General features: G+C 46.5%; 1 protein-coding gene across 1 annotated transcript; it reads left to right on the forward strand.

Annotated features, from left to right (window-relative positions):
• The first annotated feature begins 603 nt into the window (after window positions 1-603).
• Window positions 604-6,084, forward strand: LOC127028443 (keratin, type II cytoskeletal 4-like). The gene is made up of 9 exons (XM_050914186.1): window positions 604-1,062; window positions 1,907-2,121; window positions 2,451-2,511; window positions 3,167-3,262; window positions 3,865-4,029; window positions 4,116-4,241; window positions 4,520-4,740; window positions 5,054-5,082; window positions 5,606-6,084. Exons 1-9 carry the CDS (start codon window positions 604-606, stop codon window positions 6,082-6,084), a joined length of 1,851 nt encoding a protein of 616 aa, XP_050770143.1.
• The last annotated feature ends 13,615 nt before the right edge of the window (window positions 6,085-19,699 follow it).

The following is a 19,699-nucleotide window of genomic DNA, read 5'->3' on the forward strand; positions in this document are numbered from 1 at the left end:
GAGTCCTCGCATATGAATCCAGACCCCTAACTCACTGAACGTGCTGGTGTTTCAGGTACAGAAATGATCCATCCATCACAACACAATTTCCACGTTGTTTTTCCATGGTTGACCTCTTTTTTTTTCTTTTGTTACTTTTCCGCACCCAAAGATTGTGAAATTACCCCCACAAAGTGCAAGTCTGCAAAACATGCCATCATACACAAAACCCCATGAGACACAAAACCCCAAACGACACACTGCAAACAAATCACAAAGAGTTTCTTCAAAAATGTTTGCTAAACTATAATTAGCTTAAGTTAGGGGAACACTTCAAACCGTAATATATTCTAAGCCAACTTGCAAACAGAGCACTTTTAGATTCCTTTTTATTTCCTCAGTAGTTAGTATTTGCTGGGCTGTTTTGCATTTTGAGGAGCATTTATTGCTGCCAGGCAAACCAAACCCTTAAGCGCTTTAAATTAACGTCCTGATCCTATCAAGGCCAGCTTCCCAAATATATATAAGGGGTAGCATCACTGTGTTGCTTCAGCGGGATCTCTGTTCCTCTCCTGCAGAAGAGCTTCCCCTAACCTTTTGTATTCCACCTTCAAATAAGCCACGATGAGCAGACAGGCGCCTACAGTGAGATCTGTCCTGGGACGAAGAGGCTTCAGTTCGGCTTCAGAGATTTGTGGTCGAAGCTACGCTGCCTCTGCCTGCCAACCTGTCCGATGCGGAGCTGGTGCCTATAGCAGCAGGAGCGTCTGCAACCTGGGTGGAAACAGGCGAATTTCCTACGTGAATGGGGTCTGCGGTACTGGATGTTTTGGAGAGTTCGGCTTTGGAGGTGTAGGCTACGGTAGTGTTGGAGGAAGGGTTAGCCTTTGTGGCCCCAGGGGATATACTATTGTGAGAGGGTACCCCGATCGCAAGGCTGATGGCATCCAAGGTATCTGCATTGATGAACGGCTTCTGAAGCCCCTCTGTGTTGGGGTCGACCCGCTGGAACATGAAATACGCTGTCAGGAGAAGGAACAGATCAAGACCCTCAACACCCAATTTGCCTGCTTCATCGACAAGGTGAGTGCAAACCTGCTCCGTACTTGCACTTCTTTGACAAAAATAAACCACAACCAAACCCCTCCAAAACCCCAGTCCAGCTGATGCCATGAATCACTGCGCTGGGTCCATGCAGGGGTCCAGATTCCCACAGAGCCATGTAGGTTCAGACTGGGATCTTCAGTACTGGGGAAGGGCTCATTTCAGCCACATACTGGTCCTAATATTTGCTGGTGTTTGTATCGTGGCCACAGTAGCACTGGACTTTCTTGCAGGTGTCTCGTCTCTGGACGGCCTCAGTTCAAGGCTGGATTGCTCACTGCAGCCTCGTTCTAGCTCGGCTAGAAGTGACAGCCCCGACGGGCTCATCTTTCTGTCCTGTATTAGACCCTTTTCCCCCCTTTGGCTTTAAATATAGCGACTGTTCCAAAAACATTCCTGAAGGCAAAGGAGATTAATCTTGATTCAGGCAACTAAACCTTAGATATCTAAGTCTGAGCTGTCACCTTAGGATCCCTTTGCAGAAAAAACAGATCCAAATAGGTTCCACCCTCTGGGGACTCAATCTCATCCTAAAATACATCAGAGGCACCATCCAGAGGAGCTTTATTTCTATTCATTGGTGAGAAAGGCAGATTTAGACATGTGACTTATAGATTTCTAAATAATTTAGGCATGTGACTTTTAGATTTCTAAATAAGGGCAGATAATTTTATGATCATCGTGGCATATCACCTCTCACTTCCCGAAAATCCTATTCTTACACCCGCAGTTTCACAGTGAGAGCAGACAGTTAAACCAGGTGTCGACTTACTTAACTGCATTCATCTCTTCATTTGAAGAATTGCTATTTTTTGGCCTGCAGGTCCGATTCCTGGAGCAGCAGAACAAAGTGCTGGAGACCAAGTGGGGCCTCCTGCAGCAATACGTCCTACCAAAGAAAGGGAAAAACCTTGAACTGTACTTTGAGAATTACATCTGCGACCTGCGGAAGCGCCTGGACTGCTTGCTATGTGAAAAGCAAAAACTGGGCAGCGAAGAATGTGCCACAAGCCAGCTGGTGGAGGAGTTCAAGTGCAAGTAAGGACCTTCAGGTCTCCTCTAGCTCTTGGCATTTCACTTCTCCTCTGGTTCATCTCAGGCAACATCTCCCAGACATGTGGCACGTCCCCTTCGGGGATGTCACATTCTTCTGTCTCGCTTGCAAGCTCTTTGCATTGTTAATGTTGTTGTTCATGAAAAAGGTTCTGATCTTGGGATGGTCTAATCTTTGGTCTCCAGGCACTGATCTTACAGTGCCTGATGGCAGTGTCTGAGCAAGCGAAGGTTGTTATTTACACCTGATAGTTAATGTCTGTATGTCTGATAGTATTGCTTGCCTCAGTCCTTTTCTTCTCCTTTTCCAACAGATATGAAGAGGAAATCAACAGGCGTACAACTGTGGAGAATGAGTTTGTGGCACTCAAAAAGGTGAGAAGCTCAAAATACATGAATCATTATACCTATAATCGGTTTATTTGGTGTAAAGCTTGGCTGAAACAGTGCATTATCAGCAAATGCCCAGCAAAAGTGCTATAATGAGCAGAAGGAGGGAGGCCTGTAAAGAGGCACAGGGTCAGAAAAAGAGGCAAAAAATAACGTATCCTCAAAGCTTACATCATCAGCACTACAGCAATAGTTTTGTTACCCCAAGCACATTCTTGCAGTGTAATGGGAGGGTGTATTTGTGGAAGGGGGACAGAGTGGGAGAGGTCACACTGGAATACCTGGTGTCTAAGACGCTGGTTATTTTCTGACCGACTCTTCACATCCTTTATACTTGGACATCAGAAAAGCAGAAATCATTTGAACAAAATTAAAAAATTATGTTCAAATACTCATTAGTGAATTCTGAGTTTGTAGCTAGGTCCTAAGTAATAAATAAACTAATCCCTGTAAGTCACGTTGGAATGGTTTTGTTTTCCTTTAGGAGACACCGGGGCATCTTGACTCACCCTCTCACATCTTTCTGTTCTTGAAATCTTGTTGAAACGTGTTTCTGTTTTATTGGCGCTGCCTCTGTCTTCTGTGTGTTTCTCCGATGTTTTCAGTGAGATTGGGCTGGAACGTGTCTCCTCTCTTTCAGGATGCAGACTGTATCTTTTTGAACAAGGAAGAGCTGGAGGTGAAGGTGGATCTATTAAGAAGGCAGTTGGAGTTGTTGAAATGTGTGTTTGAGGAGGTGAGTTTCTCTGGTCCGTCCCAGGAGCTTGGTGGTGCTGTCTCATCCTTCAGGTGCTCCAAATTTCTACAGCTTGAAATCCCTCTTGGATATGTCTCATCCCAAGCCCTGAATACTTGAAAGCATGGAAGTACAAGGTTGATATAACATTAACATGATTATGCTGGAAATAGGGTGGTTCCCCCTTTCTTAATGCAGCTCCAGGTATGAATTGGCTGTGTCCTAACTCTACCCTGAGAAAAGAGATGCGTCTGTCTAGTTACTCCGGATTGCAGTTGTCTGATTAGAGCTAAAGAAACTCCCAGCTTAATCCTGTCATTAACATCAGTAAAGCAGCTGAAGATGACAGGATACCAAGGGTTAAGTCACTCAAATTCCTTGCCCTTGATGTGGACAGAATTGCTGCAGGTCAGCATGTAGGTCAGCAGCTGACATGTGGCAACTCATGCAGCATGGAGGATTTTCTGCTGAGCCAACCTGAGGGACATTTCTTGACTTGTTATATCCATCAGCTGAGCAGTGTGGCTCTTTGTCCCAGCCCTTCCTTCACTACAAAGTCTGAGAATTGCTAACAGCTGACTAAGCCATTCCCCAACCTGTAGGAACGAGCTCAGGTAGATCGCCAGCTATGCGACACTTCGGTCATCGTGAAAATGGACAACAACCGAGACCTGGACATGGAAAGCATCATCAAGAACGTTGAATGCTGGTACCAAGAAATAGCTCAGAAGAGCAAAGAAGAAGTTGATGCTTTCTACCAAACCAGGGTGAGTAAGAAGCAACCTGGGAGTCTGCCTGGCAACTTAACAGGCTGCAGGTCAAAAACAACGATTGTCTTGTTTCTTGGTTCCAGTTTCAGGAGCTTCAGGATAAGAGAGGCAAGTATTGCGATGATCTGCAAAGCAACAAGTGTGAGATTTCAGAGCTAACCCGGATGATACAGAAGCTGCAGTGTGAACTGGAGAACGTGAAGAAGCAGGTAGGAGAGGCTCAGAGGTGATGTTTCCAGAAAGAGCAAGGTCTTGGAGGACAGCTCAGATATGGGGGAAGATGACACATTGGCCTTTAGTAGACTTAAGACCTGCTCTAGGCTGTAGTTGGAAAGTGTACAGTTGAAAAGTGGATAGAGAGAAGGGAAGCTGGTAGTTTTTTTCTCTGTTTGCAATTGGAAGAGTGGATTAATCCAAAACCAGAACGTCCAGGAATTAGGAAACGAAGCCTTGAAGACAGCTGCACTGTTATCCTCCCCTCTGACAGGTCTCCTGCCTGCAAACCTCCATTTGCGATGTTGAGCAGCGTGGGGACTGTGCCCTCAAAGATGCCCGGGAGAAGCACGTTGAGCTGCAGAATGCCCTCCAGAAGGCCAAGGATGAGCTGGCTTGCATGCTGCGGGATTACCAGGAGCTGCTGAATGTCAAGCTGGCCCTGGATATCGAGATTGCAACATATAAGACTCTACTGGAGGGTGAAGAGAGCAGGTGGGTGACAGAGACCTTGTCCCTTTTCTCCTGTATATCAGAGGCCAGAACAATTCCAGCTCCCAAGTGAATTTTGCAGCTCCAGGATCCTCCCAGGCTCACAGAAACTGAGGCTGGAGAGATGGCTGGAGGCCATACAGGCCACCCTTGCGCCAGCAAAAACAGTTCCTGTCCTAGGGATAGTCAGACATGTTACAACAAGGGATTAAGTGGGCTGGATGTATGGCTGGAAGTTATGAGTAACATCAGGTTTCTAGATGTGTATGCAACTGGTTAATAGGATAACGTGCATTTCTCTTCTCTCCCCTAACAGGATATGTGTGGGGAACCCGGTGAGCGTGTGTAAGTAACCTGAAGATTTACAGCCATGAGGGTTTCTCATTTTAGGAAAGGCAGTTCATGGAGTAGCGTTATCTGTCTGCCCCAGCTCCCTCTGCCTCTGCCTCCCTTTTCCATTTCAGCCCAGGCTGATGTTGAAGGTTTAGTCCCAGAAATCTCAAATACCTCTGAATTTCAAAAAAATCAGCTTTTGGATGGAGGGGGGAAGGTCAAATTCACGACCCTTTTCTACTCTTGGAGGCAACAGCGAGCTGTCCTGGCGAACCCACCAGGCAATGCACCGATGTGCATTGAACCTGGGAAAGAATATGCCACCAGCCAGATGAGCAACGTGGGAACTGGGAGGATCTGTGAGGGGATGTGTTGGGACATGAGGGAGGAGTTGGAAGGAGCAGGGGCTCAGATACTTTGGACAAATCTAGAGGAAATCAGGTTTGGTCGGTTCTGTCACTCATGAAACAACTTGCCTTGTGAGAGCATTCCAGTTTTCCTCTCTAAATAATTAATCCCATGGGCTGTCTTGCAGCTGTGGTCAGCAGTGGCTACAATATCCCCGATGACTGCGGGATGCTGGCTGCAAACGGGGCTCCATGTGGCTACGGCTCCCTGGGGAGACGGTCCGGACGACACGGCTCCCAGAATGGAGGATTCAGCTCCCGGAGCGCTGGGATCCACCCCAAGAGAGTCATTAGTTCGGTGGCCAAGCAGTGTGTCCCAGAGGTGTATTGCCAAGCCGGAGGGGTCAGCTGCAAAAATGGGGGATTCAGCTCCCGGAGTGGGGGGTACCCAGCCCGCACCGTCATCAGCACGGGAAACGGGGGCTTGAATGCTAGGATGGGGGCTTGCCAAGCTGGTGGGGTGGTCAGCTTCGGAAACCAAGGCTGCGTCATCAGGCAGCTGGGGGGCTCTCCCGTCGTCGTTGCAAACACCCCCGAAGTTGTGGGGTGCAACAACGCCGTGGTGGGGAACTACGGGGTTGTCAGAGACCCGTGCGTCGTTCCATAGAGCTGTCAGCTGGCGAGGTGGCACAGCCAGCAACGTTGGAGAGCAATGCTTAGACGAGTAGTTCCTACCACTGAGATGATGCAGGATAGTTTCTCTGCCCACTAGTAGCAACATCTGTCACCAAGCCCATTCCCACATTTATTAGCATCAGATGCATACCCCACCAAGTTATGTTTTCAGAGTCCCCAACCCTAAAGACACACCTAGCAAGCTTCTCCAGCAGGTGCTCAACACAGTATTATTGCTCTGAGTTTATACTGTCTAGATTATCACAGCTTTAAGGGTTTGCTTGTTGCGCTGCCTTCTCTCTCTGGCTTTTCCCATAACGAGTAGATTCATTAACAATGTTCTTCCTTCCAAGACACCTCTTTTTCTTCCAGCTCCTCCCAAAGCATTTCAGAAAAGAGAGTGATGATTTAACTTTCCCAGGAGGCACTGCAAAGAGCACGCTCCCTTTTCTTTTTTTTTTTTTTGTCAAAGAAGAAACCCTGAGCTGCAAATTTGAGCTTAAATTTTAAACAAGGCAATTTTGACTTTCAAAGCACCTGCTAGTTATGCTGCAGCCATAGGCTTTTCGTGGAATTTGCTTACAGATGAATACGTAGTACTTTCATTTGCTTCTGCATGTTAGGGGTGGCTAGTTCAAAGCGTGCTGATTTTTAGAAGAGCTCACCCCCCATCCCTACCCCCAAAATGCCAAGGGAAGTTATTGGTGCATAAACCTTCTGAGTTGACATCTTGTACTCACATGAACAGAGCTTCTTTCACTGACTGCTCAAACTTCCCAGCTTTTCACTGCACCTTCAATAAATTGCATTGAAAGTACATGTTTCATCTCTGAATTTTTCCATAGAAGGTATTTAAAGAAATTACAGAGTGGGTGAAGAAGTACTCTTTTGCAGTCTATGGGGGGAAGAAAGAACCAAACAGATCTTTTGATTCTTTTTAGTCAGTTTGGAGCATGGTGGGACTCAGATGCTGGGAGAGTCCAATGGTGTTTATTTACCTCCTTATATCACATCACCTATAAGATATTTTATAGCCCAAGTAACAACGGATGTCAAAGATTGCCACAAACCTCCAAAATAATTCTGAGCACTGTAAGATGTCCTCTACAAGAAGTCTGCCAGCCTGTAGCTTCATTCACTGCTGCAACCTCAGAATGACATATTTGTTTGATCCTTCCATGTCACAGCAGTTGAATGAAGATGGATGCCAACGCTGACCTTCTGGGCTCAATGGGCTTGTCATCAGGCCTGTGCACTGCCAGAGTCATATGTATTTCGGACATAAAAACCTTTGCTTCAGTGGCAATTAGGGCTGACGAAGGGTGACATTTACCCTGGATGACTTAAAAGACAAAGGGATAAGTTATGAGATCTCTTGGCCATAACAGGGTGGGATTGACTTTGTCTCAGTTTTGAAGTCTCCCACGTAGAGCTCAACACGTGAGCTGGTTGCTGGGGTGTCATTTCATGGAAAGAAACCAACATTTCCATGGGGTGATTCATCTGACCAAACACAGGCGCCTAATTTAGAATGAAATGCATCAAGCTCTAGAGTCTACTGCATTGACTGCATCAATTAGATCTCTCCTGGCTCTGCAGGCAGCCCGGGGCAGGGGTATTAGCGCAAATGGAGACATCACCATGCGAGACGCTTGCAAGTACTCAGACGAATACACCCTGCCTCTCATCCGCTGGATTCACAGACGCTATTATCACAGTGAATTTCTTCCTGTCTCCAGCACATGAAGAATTACAGGTCACGCAGCACCACTAATCTCCCCACTCTCACAGGGCAAAATTCTAATTGCAACCTAGAAGAAAGTGAATATTAAAGACTGACACAAGGAAGAAGATAAGCACCTTTGGGGAAGGGCATGAGATGTCATTTCTATGCTAAGAGTAGAAACTGTTTCATCTAACTTTGACCATCTGCGTGTCAGACTCTGGTTAGGTGAGGCGGACAGTCCTCCACCTCAGCCCCTCTCTCAAACGAGGAAACCCAGTTCAGCAGTTTATATAACTTTTAAGTGGCTACAATTAGATGAGATGGAGTCCACCCAGGTGGGTAATTTTGCATCTGAGCTTAATGCATTCATCACTTGCAAATGTAATTTGGAAAGAAGGCAAGCCCAATGCTTAGAGTCCCTGCTGAGACATTAGGCAGCTCCAGTTAATTGCCCGAACGTCACTGATTCCCTGTGCGGTTTCAAGATGTCACTCTGGGCCATAGCCAGGCGGCGTGTGCAGGACGGCTGTCCAGGAACCACTGTGGCTCCAACTCTGGGTCTTCCTTGTGGCTAGGAGGAGGCATGGCCGTCCCTCCGCAATCCATAGCCAGAACGACTCGGCTTGGCTTTGTTTCAGAGGCCACTTTTCGTTGGGTTTTGCTGTTGCTAAAAAAGATGGTTGCTTGAGAAAGAGGAGGTGGTGAAAGCCACAGCTTTGAGACCTGGGGTTAGTCCTCACCAGCTGCAGCTGCTTGACTCGACCAGTTGGTCTTGCCCTTGCTTGCTCTCCCTCCACGGCCCGGTGAAACAGGAACTGGCTTTGCATGACATTCTCAGCCTTGAAGGGGTGAAAGCCCAGCAAGCTCCAGGTTTTCCAGAGCTTTCCCCTCCTGACCATTAAAGTCAGGACACAAAGGTGTCCCCAGATAAGAGAAGACACAGGCCTGGGCTGTCGGTTGCAGTGCCTCATTCTCTTGCTTCAGGGGTGAATTGCAGACAGGAGTCTAAAATAGCTTCCTAACATTAGCAAGGGTGACTTCTCCCATCCCAACCGAGGAAGCAGTAGGCGACTGCCTAATTTCAGTGGGAGAATAATTATCTTTTAGTGGACTGAATAATAGAGAGAAGAAAGGAAGATGATACTACTTCTTCCAAAACAAGGGCAGCTTCTTTCCTCCTCATGTTTGAGCCAACACCCAAATATTCTCAGCTATAATTTTAGCAAACCAAAGAGGAAAATGAAGGCTGCATTTATTTTTTCTCTATGGCTACAGCTGAATGGGCTAGCTCTTAAGATTTTGTCACAGTAGCAAAAGGAAAAGGTTAATCTCAAACGGTTTTCAAACTATTCATTAAAGGTTGTATTACAAGCTCAGGAACATTTCCTGGCAAGCGATTGCTATTTTTCCTTCCCACATTTTTTTTTATAAATCTTGAGGATTGTCTTGACTATTTTTTTGCTCTTCTTTCTAATAGCAATTATCTTAAACAAACAGTTGTTTTAACTTGGGGAAGTGGATTTTCTGTCAGTTAAAAATAACCAGAGAAAACTTTTTGATAATTGAGAAATGTTTCCATTAAGTTCTTTTAGTAAAAAATATTAATAATTTAAAAATACCATGCCAGTAATTTTATTCTATGAAATGTTTCGGTTTTGATGTTTTGGCTGACCAATACAAGCACTCCAAGCCAAAACCTACCACAGTCAAGGAGATGAAGAAGAAAGCGGGAAGCAGCAAAGCCATCTAGATTAAGTGCATGGTCCAGGTCTCCTCCATCATCCATGGGGACAGATGGGCAACTCGGAGGGTGCCCCCTCCAAAGACCAAGCATGTCTTGGGTGTGTTGCAGAAAGAGCAGTATGAAGACAGGGGTGAGTCTACTCCTGCATCGGGCAACCTCCTGCAAATATGTCACCACCCTTTATAACCAGCATTTTCCATTTCAACCATCCTGTCCAGGGTGGAACGCTTCTGCCATAAATTCATCTTCAAAAAAGACAGCCTTATCACACTGACCCACTCACCCTGAACTTAATTTACAGACTAGAAAGGGCAACTCACCTTCTCCTAAAGCATCTCTCTGCACTAAATACACCAAGACAAGAACGCAGGAAGAGGAGGAAGAGGTGGGACTCTTACAGGAACAGAGAGAAAGTAATCTCCAAGTAATCTCCATCTCCGCAGTGTGTCCCTGCAGTACGAGGCAGAAGAGACGGCACAACCACAGCAATCAACTGAAAGAACACACTTCGCAGTAAATATGTGAACTCCTAATTAACCCGAGTGGAATACATTAACCAAGGAAATGTTCTCCGAGCCAAGACCGTCATTTAAGCTTTTTCACTTGCTCATTATTCTCTGTGTGTGTGTGTGATAGTTACTATAATGTTTTTTTCATGTCAAAAGCAGATACCAATTACCACTAGCCAAACAAAACCACACAGGCTCAACAGACCTTTATCTCATCCAGCCATGCCCAACATAAGGGATACTTTCAAAGCCTGCCACTAGACGGGCTCTTTCCCTTCCTGCTCTGCCCCTTTCTTCTCTCCCTACCTGGAATGATCTAAAGATGCTAGACCTTTGTGGTCTAGCATTGGACAATGGGTCTTCGAAGCCTTTTTATCTCAGAAGCAGCAGAAAAGGCAAAAGCGAACTCATCCAGCCTTTGAATCAGTAGCAACAGCAAGAAATTTGAACAGCTTTGCTGGAACAAGAGCCCTCTCTGGTCTCCGTGCAAGTCTATGGAGACCTTGGTGGTGGACCACACACAGGACGCAGCGAGGGTGGCACAAGATGTGGAAGTGCGTACCACAGTTTTGGCTTTAAAGATCTCAGAGATTGCAGGGACCCCAGTGAGTGCAGAAGGTTTGGAGTTTGTAGCAGCAGAGGAGCTTGCAGGATGAATCATGGTGATGGTGATCCCGGTCCCACTCATTCTGCAAGCAGTGAAAACAGCCGAAGCATCAGCAGAGATGAAAGCTCCCAGCAATGGTACAGCTCTGGGGCTGAATCATCTGGGACTATGAAATACACAGATAAAGAAATCTCAGAAGCAAATCTGCCTGCTTTGCTGATAAGGTAGGAGCAGGAATTTTGCTTTATTCTGCAGTGAATTCCTTACAGAGCCAAACTGGGAAGTCCCCACCCACATCAGAAAGATATGGTTTGGAACATCCCACTTTAAAAAAAAAAAAAAAAGAAAAAAAAATCAACTTGTGTAATTTCAGCTTTTTACCCGAGGTGTTAAAAAAAAGTTTAAATAGCTCAGAATTTCCTGGAGGACAGAAGTTGCATTTTTGTGGCCTGATGAAGTGGATGTAGATTTATTGTATTTTTTACCATTACTCAGGGAATCATTATCAGGGATCATTTGCCTTTTTTTTTTTTTTTTTTCTTCAGCTATCCAGTGTTCAAGCTATGTATCCAGCTCCCAGAAAGCACAGTGGTTTTATTTCCCCTTTCTGACCCCTGGATCAAATGAGATGGTCTAGCTCTCCTTCTGATATGTTGCTTTCTGTTCTTTAATGAACACACCATTTACTATAATTATTACTATATTATTACTACTCCTAGCACACAGAGGAGGCAGCCAAATGGGGTGTCTCGTGGCTGCACAGATGGGAAATCCGAGGCTGTATTTTCAGCCCTGCCTCTGCAGCCCGAGGAAGCGGATAGACGCTTTGCATGGCAGGTGGGAACAAACGATACCCGAAGAGCCTGCCACAAAGCAGATTGTGGATAAATACAGGTAAGAAATTAGCCAGTAATTAGTTCCTCCTGGGAACACTCATTCCTTGCAGCCAGACGGCTCCACAATCCACATTATATTCAAAAGCAAATTGTTTCGTGTGATACGGTCAATATTACTAACAGGAGGGAGGGGGAAGGTTTTAGTCAGAGATCCCACTTGAAAAGGGATGGATCAGGGTAGGAGCAAGATATTCGGGGCTTGTAGTCCAGGCTCAGCGTGTGGGTGGAGGATTCTCCACCTCCTTGGGTACAAGTAATATAGGATCACGCTGGATCTTTCTCGCCTCTGCTTAACACAACTTCTTTCCTTTTAAGGTGATTTTAATGGAAACCCCAGTTTTCTTTGGATGCTTCAACTCAGCTGGACTAGAACAAAGTGATGTCAGACCTTTCTGTCTGGTGGCCAAACCAAACATCGGGGTAAACTCTGACCTGGCTGTCCCTAACCATTTTTGGGGGTTCAAGGTTTCTCTTCTACATCAATGAAACCTTTTCAGGAGGTCTGCTCTTCTCAGAACACAGGCCAGCAGATTTAACTTCCCTTCTCCACTTTTTCTGGGCTTGTGTCATTGAGGTGGCTCGAGGAAACTCCTAACCGCAGACAACACGATCCGCAAGTCTGCTTAGAAGAAATGAAGGGAACCCAAACCCAAACCAGCCATGCAAACCAGCTGGCTAGTTGAGTGTGAACTGCTCGGTGTCTGCATGCAGCTGGTCCTGCGTCGGCTCCCGAGGAGCTGGATGGTGCACGCCATGCCACGACAGAGCCACGGGGCAGGGCGGATCTGTTGAGGCAGGAGCTGGAATTGCTGAGATGTGTGTTTGAAGAGGTAGCAATTCCTCCCTTTCTGTCCGCAGGGAAATGCAGGTTACATTTTTTTCCTGGAAACACCCTCATCTTTAGCACAGCCCAGTTTAGTATAGACAGTCTTGGGTTTCGGAGCTGGACCGTCTACTTATCCAACATATTCACTAATAGGGCTTATGTGCTAGTTGCATATGGGAACAAAAATTCCACTGATATTATTCAGGGTTCAGGTGCTACCTACATGGGGAATCCTCTGCCTATACCCAACACTCCTTGGCCATGGTCCAGCTCAGTAGACGGATTTATCCTTTTTCAGGATTAAAGGAGGCTTTGTGTATTCCTCAGTGATGAATCACTCCAGGTCAGATTGTAGCTGCAGGATGAAGACTCACATTATACAATTAGTTCTGCATTTCCCCAAAAGTGATGCAAATGAGGGGGGAATCGCTCCAGACTGCAGCTTTTTGCAACCTTTAGGCACAAGCTTTGCAACGCCTCCGTCACTGTGAAAATGGACAACCGATGGGACATAGGCACCGTCAGAAACCCCAGCGCTGAACAGAGCTCAGAGCAGAGCAGACATCAAGGCTTTGTACCACAGACGAAGGACCCATCAGCTACTGAAAACCATTGCACAAGAGCAACTGCCAGCTCTGGAGGAGCCCAGATGTTGACCTAGGACAGTGTATTAAACAGGACCTCTCCCAGCTTTCTTGGGCTGTTTTGTACAACAGACATTAAATTAACAATGTTATTATGTGAAGAACGCAGGCAGGTGGAAGGGGAAAGCATAAAAACCTTTTATATTTTAAGGTGCTCTTTCAGTTCTAGGGTCAAGGAAAGAGGATTCAGTGTAACTGAGAAACAGGGTCTGAACACTCAGCATCCGAGACCTCCGGCTTTGCAGATGAGACCATGAGCTTGCCCTGCAGCGCTCTGCTTGTGACAGTGATGAAGGGCTTGGGTGGGAAGGAGGTGCTAAACCTCTGCAGAACAACAGCCAATTATGCCAAACCCAGTAGCAATCTCATAAGCGACTGGTTCTCTTTATCATATACTCTTGGAGTAACTTGAAAGAAGTCACTCAAAATGGGTATGACGTTTTGGGGACAGTATGCCTTGGGTGTTCGTCAGTCCTTAATTGAAATGAGGACAACGAAGCCACAGTTGTCATGCTCAGTAATTAAAGGGAAAGTAAAGCCACCCGTCTGTCCTTTGGCAGGTAGCCTGTCTGCAGACGGATATTTGTGATGCTGAGCAGCATGGTGACGGCATTTGCAAAAATGCCCGGGAGAAAAAACATGAAATGCTCTCTGCGTTAAGCCAAGGAGGAGCTGGAAGGCCAGGTGTGCAATTATTAGGATGTCTTGAACACCAAGCTGGCTTTTGGTCATTGAGATTTCCACATGCAAGCCATTTCTAGATGGAGAACAAGAGAGGCAGGTACTTAACACTCCCTGGTATCACACGCAGCACCCAGCAGGTGGATTACCCCATAGGATATTCAAGGAGAAAAAGCAACCACATAATAGCAAGAACAAAGAGAATAACAAGGCAAAACACCGATGCATGGATGTTGCTTCAAGAAATTACACCGGGGTTCCCCAAATGAATCTCCTCAGCGTGTGCATCCCCACTGAGCGGAGGAGGAAGATGGGTGCCTGATTCACTCACGATCACCTGGGTGCAGAGTTAAGAGTAGCTGTTAAATGAAATAATGAATTTCTAAGATCCCACTCAGTGCAGTTTCTCCTGAAAGCTGCAGATTTGCCTAATAACGTATTTCCTTTTATCCTCCAACAGAGCATGGCCCGAGAGTCCTGTTGGTACAGCTATGAAAAATGTACGATTCACAGGAAAATTTTCTCTTTTCCATTTCTCTGTGCTGTTTCTGGCTTTCTTTTCCAGTTGCCGTGCGCTGGGTTTCCTTGCGGCGCAGGTTCCCAAGTCCAGTGCAATGGACGGTGACAGTGGCCCAGTTGGATTTCAAACTCAGCATGTGCACATCTCTGGCCATGGAAGAAAAAGTTTCCTAAAACAGGAGATTTAGGTCAAGAAGGGAAGGAATCCACCTCAGAAACACAGAGAAATCAAAGCGTGACTTTGCATCTCTGAAGGCATACTGATCTTGCACGCTGGAGGACATAGCTGCGGCAGAGAAGCGTTTAGCTTTGGGAGGAGGGATTACCAGTCCAGAGGTATAATCACTACTGTTGCTTGCCTTTATCTCCCTAAATGTGTGGTTTGCTAGCAATTCAGAGAGTTAATCTCTGGAAATGGTGGTTACAGCCCTATAGGTTTGCTGAGCTGGGGAAATAAAGACTGTGGTGCCCAATGTTTCAGCTGGCTGCTCGCCAGGGCAGATAGCACTGGGGCTTTAGGTAACTTTGGAGCAGGTCTTTCTGAGTATTAGGGCTGTGATGAATAGAAGTTGGTTGCAAATTCCTCTAGGACAAATACTGCTCTCTATCTCTAGTTAACCCAGTGGAGACAACCATAAGACACAGCTTATGCACCAAGCTGCCACCTCTGGAGTGACACATCGCAAGTTTTTTGCGTGTTGGTGGCAAAATGAATCACAAAAGTGACTCCAACTGTTCATTAAGATAATAGGTACGTCCTCTAGAAGCTATACCTTCTGTAATCTCCTTAATCTGAGTGTCCATCTGGAAAGCTTAATGAATAGGTGCTCATAAACACAGCATTGTTATTTCTCCTGGTTCATATTTGTCCTTTTATTTTGCTGAGGCTGGTAGCCGCGTACAGATACCACCTCTGCTCTTGGATCTTGCCCCCATGGCCCTGCAAAGCGTGACTCCTTGTCTCCAGGTTCTCCTGCACTGGTGACTTTAGAAAACAATCTTTTGCTTGATGATACCAAGCGTTCTCATTGACTATTCATGGAGCCCATGCCTCTAGCTTCCAACTTGGTGACTAGTTTTTAGGCAGCTGAATTCAGGTAAGAGGACTCCCACGCTAGAAGTGCTTTTATTCATTTCTGTTATCATCTCGCCTGCCAAGTCATTCTTATGAGGCCAGTGATAGGGTTTGCTCTCTGCTGAACATCTCTCTCTGTCCCTGTCTGCAGAGTGATGCTTTTTAATTCAACACGGCACACAGAGATCGTATTGCTGATAAAAGCTCTGTGTTCTCTGCCCTGTTGCCAATAAAATGCACGCAATGTTTGTGCATTGTCTCTACTTAACTTTTTTTTTTAAGAAACCTGCTTATAAGTTTGCAAAATTAACTCTATTATATTAACCACACACACTGAACAGCTGCTTTCTATGGTCATTATTATATATACTCATGTGCACACACAGACATAGATTTACAGACCTATCGATGGGAACTAGTTGAAATTCAGCCACTGAATTTCAATTCAATTCAGTGGCTGAATTTCCCTCCTCCCACACTCTCCCCTTTCACTCAGCTGCTGGAGGGCATCTCTGGAGTCCCTGGTTGGCTCAGTGCATGAAGGAACATGCCTTCTGGTTAAAAAAGTCTGTATCATAGAAGAGAAGAGACAACTGTCCCGTGAAACAGTACAGCAGTACTTCCAACCTCAAAATCTGATGTGGTTCTCATGGCTGCTTTTTACAAGGATTGCCCACCTTTTCCCCCGAAAAACACTTCCAATGCAAAACTCGTGCCCTTGGCATGCGGTTGCTCTCCCCCTGCAGTGGCAATTCCCAATGCTTAGTCCTGGCTGTTGTGCTTTCATCATGACACTGCCATTCCAATTCCACCCCATTACTCAGAGCCCTAATAGTCCATCGGGCCCCGAGTGTTAGCACAAAGTTGGTCAGATGATGCAAAAGTGCCTTACAAATTCCTATGCAAAAGAGGAACGTTACAAAGGAAGGCGGTGGACACCTGTGGCGTTTGGTACGAAACCTATTTGTCTCTTGCAAAATAAGGTGGTAAATAAGAACTATGAAGGAGAGTTTCTCGGCTTAGGTCACCCGGTAACACCATCGACATGGAGATTTTAAAAATCCAAACAGGCTGCCTTGTGCTGCTGCTGGCACCCTGCCTACTGCAGTCAAACATCCAGACGTCACAGAAGCTCTGTCTGAAAGATGCACGCAGCTCTGCATCCAACGCCCGGCTTTTCCATCACACAAATAAAGAACTGCCCAGAACATGACAAAGTTGCCCTGAATGAAGCGCCTGGATTCGCTGTCAGGGCACCGAGCGTGGCCAGTGCATCACAGTGGACACAGGCAGGGCAGACATCCAGCTCTGGCTAGTAGGTAGCTCTCCATGTTCCTTGCATGAGACATCGCCTTTGGAACAATGCTCTCTTCTGCTTAGCTTACTGCCATGACACCCCAACATCTTCTCATCAATACTGGTGACGTGACCAACATTGGTCACCCACAGTTTACTATTGTCCAGCAGGAAGACTGCAGAAGGAGGGTAAAGGTTTTGGCAAGGTCTTATCCGGCAGCACTGCAAATGCAGATGGTGCGTATGGGCAGTGACCACTGATGATCCGGGAACAGCCTGGAAGGAACCTCAGGAATTATCTTGTCCATCTTTTTGCCCCAAAGCAGCATAAATAGCCAGGGACAAGCCAGGCTGAGGGTGAACAGCTACTGTGGAGCAAGGTTAGTGGGAGGAAAGCAAGGTGCCCAGTGGCGATGGAAGGAGCCCAGACCATCATCTCTAGCCTGGTCTCCACAAATCCACCATCTGCTTTGATGTGGGAGCAGAATCAAGCTGCTGTTAAGAGACCGGGAACAGCCACCTTTGGAGGGCTGGACCCGTGAAACCAGAGGGAGATGTCCCAGGGGCCTCATTAGCCATTTTAATGATGACTTTGTGGTCCCTTTCGCAAGGAGCCACAAAAACTGCCCAGCCTGCAGGGAGGGAGGGAGAGCACCAGCATGGCCAAGCCCTGCCAACCCTGTTTTCTCAGGAGAGGGTCTTAAAAAGCGGTTTTCTCACTGGGAGAAAGCAGACTTGGATGGCTGGGTTGTTACAGCTGGAATCATAACAGGAGGTTGGAAAAAGCCCTAGGCTCTCCCTATCTGCACAGATGGCTTAACAGGTCCCGATTTAGTAAGGTGCTTAAGCAGAATTAATTTATCCTAATGCATCTAGGTACATGTAAATCTCAAAGGCGTAAGTCTCATGGAAGCCACCACAGTTCAAGGCATATTTAGGGCCAAGGACCTCAGGGGTTTCCCCGGTAAATCTGGGTGTAAGCTGCTGCTTTAAAGCTTTGCTGAATCCTGTCAGCCTGAAAACAGCAGTTTCGTCTCTTCCTTGTAAAGAGGAAGGTTAGTCCCTTTCTACAGCTCTTCAAACACTATCTGACCTGCAATCAGCCAGGACAAAGCATGGAGACATGAAGAAGGTCTCTACGAAGAAGGCATTTGCGTCTGACTTGAGCCAGTGCTGTGCATGTGTGCGGCCGATGAAATAAAAGCGATCGCAATCCTTCTCTTCAGAAGACCAAATCACATCAGTGCTTCCTCCTTTGAAGCTGATGTAAGCGGTGCTCAGGGCTTCCACCATGTGACTGCGAACCGGCTTTGTGAAAGCTCAGCAGATGGAAACCACAAGCGCTGCCCTGAACCTTCTCCCTCTGATGTGCAAGGCTGGGCACCTGGAAGAAGCCACTTCTTAGGGCTGCGAGGAGGAGCCAAAGGTTGAAGCACAGGTTTGTTGCTTTCGATCCGCAGGGAAACAGCCTGGCAGCATGTCGTACGTAAGAAGGGATCTCAGGGCTCGCAGCCGGTGGAGGAACATGGATGGTTGTTACACAAGCAGCATTTTGCCTGTTTTCCAACAAGACCGGGGGCTTGGAGGGTCTACGGCCCTCAAATGGTGCGTGTGTCACCCATGCGGCACAAGGCACTCTACGGTGGATGGCCGAGCAGAGACACAGAGGACGGCAGGGACCTGATCCGAACCAGATCTAGATTTCTCACAGCTGGAAAAACCGGCAAGTCACTACCCTCAAGGATGAAGGGCCGTGTCTTTCTTGCCGTGAAAAGGAGCTGGAGTCTCTCTCTGCACTCGGAGCAGTGGCTGCTCCTGGTCGCCATCCCCGATGCCTCCTCTCTGCCCTACTGCAGCTGCACCAAGCCCGCGCGCAGGGCTGAGGCATGCAGAAAGCAGGACTACAGCCACTTGGGCCAGTAATCTGACAGCCTGGCTTCTCCCTGTTTTTCAGCTTGCCCATGGTTATGCCCACCTAAAAGAGTTCATGAAAGTCATGTTGTATGGACCTACCTATGCCCTATTCCCAGGCAGTGCTCCAGGTTTGGCTTCAGACCACAGACCCAATTGTCCTCTACAATGCTTGCACCAACACTTCAGCACAAAATAAAAGAAATTTCCAAAATATTTCCCCCTTTCACTTACTAGCAAGAGGTCCCGGTGCTTGGATTACCTCGGGCAGAATGACATGAAGGACGCAGTGCCCAAAAGCTCGTCTGCCTTCTCCAACTATCTCAATCTCACAAATGAAAGTACATCTCATTGCAAGATGTGCATCCTAATATACTCGGACCAATGCAGCTACAACGGAACTACTGCATGATTATTATTGCATATTTTATAGTTCATTTCAACCCATTATGAGACCTGTAAAAAAAAAAAAATCTTTACCTGGAGAGACTCCACAAATATTCTAAATCATCCTAACTCTTTTGCATTATTTTTAATTCAAGACAACCTGTTTCAAGTTTACAATAGCATTGACTAGGAATCCTCCCAGAACCAGTTAATTTTGCCCCAGCAAAGCTGCAAAGACTTCTTAGGGCAAGCTATGCAATCACTTGTGATTCTGTGATTAGACCGCTTTGTTAAGGCAAAAAAGGAACTTTATTTGTTTCCAAGGAAATTCAAAAATCTTTTTAAGAATTTTAATTAAGACGGTACGGTACCTTCTCATTAACAGATATTACTAGAATAATTTAATGTCAAATAGGTGTGTCACAGGAATACGAGGAAAAAAGTTCACTCCGGCTAACATTTCTCAACCTGTTTGTGACACTTCGCTTCACTTTGTTGCATCTCCAGCTATCGCTTGCGTGAATTCGCCGTGTGCGCCAGTCACATCACACCCAGATACTAAACACAATTATCGCCTTCCCTAGGCACATAATTCGGCAATAAATCGCTGTCTGCAGCGAAGCGTTTCCCAGAAATGCCTTACCTTCACTTCCATATATTCTAAGGGGCACATGAAGCCCAGGTGGAGCAGTGCCTCGACTTCACGTGCACGAACCCCCAGTTTGCCAGAGCATCTGCCCCATGACCGAATTCGTCCTCGGCACCATCTCGCGCAGTTCCCGCTCC

This window comes from Gymnogyps californianus, unplaced genomic scaffold (genome assembly GCF_018139145.2).
Source record: "Gymnogyps californianus isolate 813 unplaced genomic scaffold, ASM1813914v2 HiC_scaffold_32, whole genome shotgun sequence".
Taxonomy (NCBI): domain Eukaryota; kingdom Metazoa; phylum Chordata; class Aves; order Accipitriformes; family Cathartidae; genus Gymnogyps; species Gymnogyps californianus.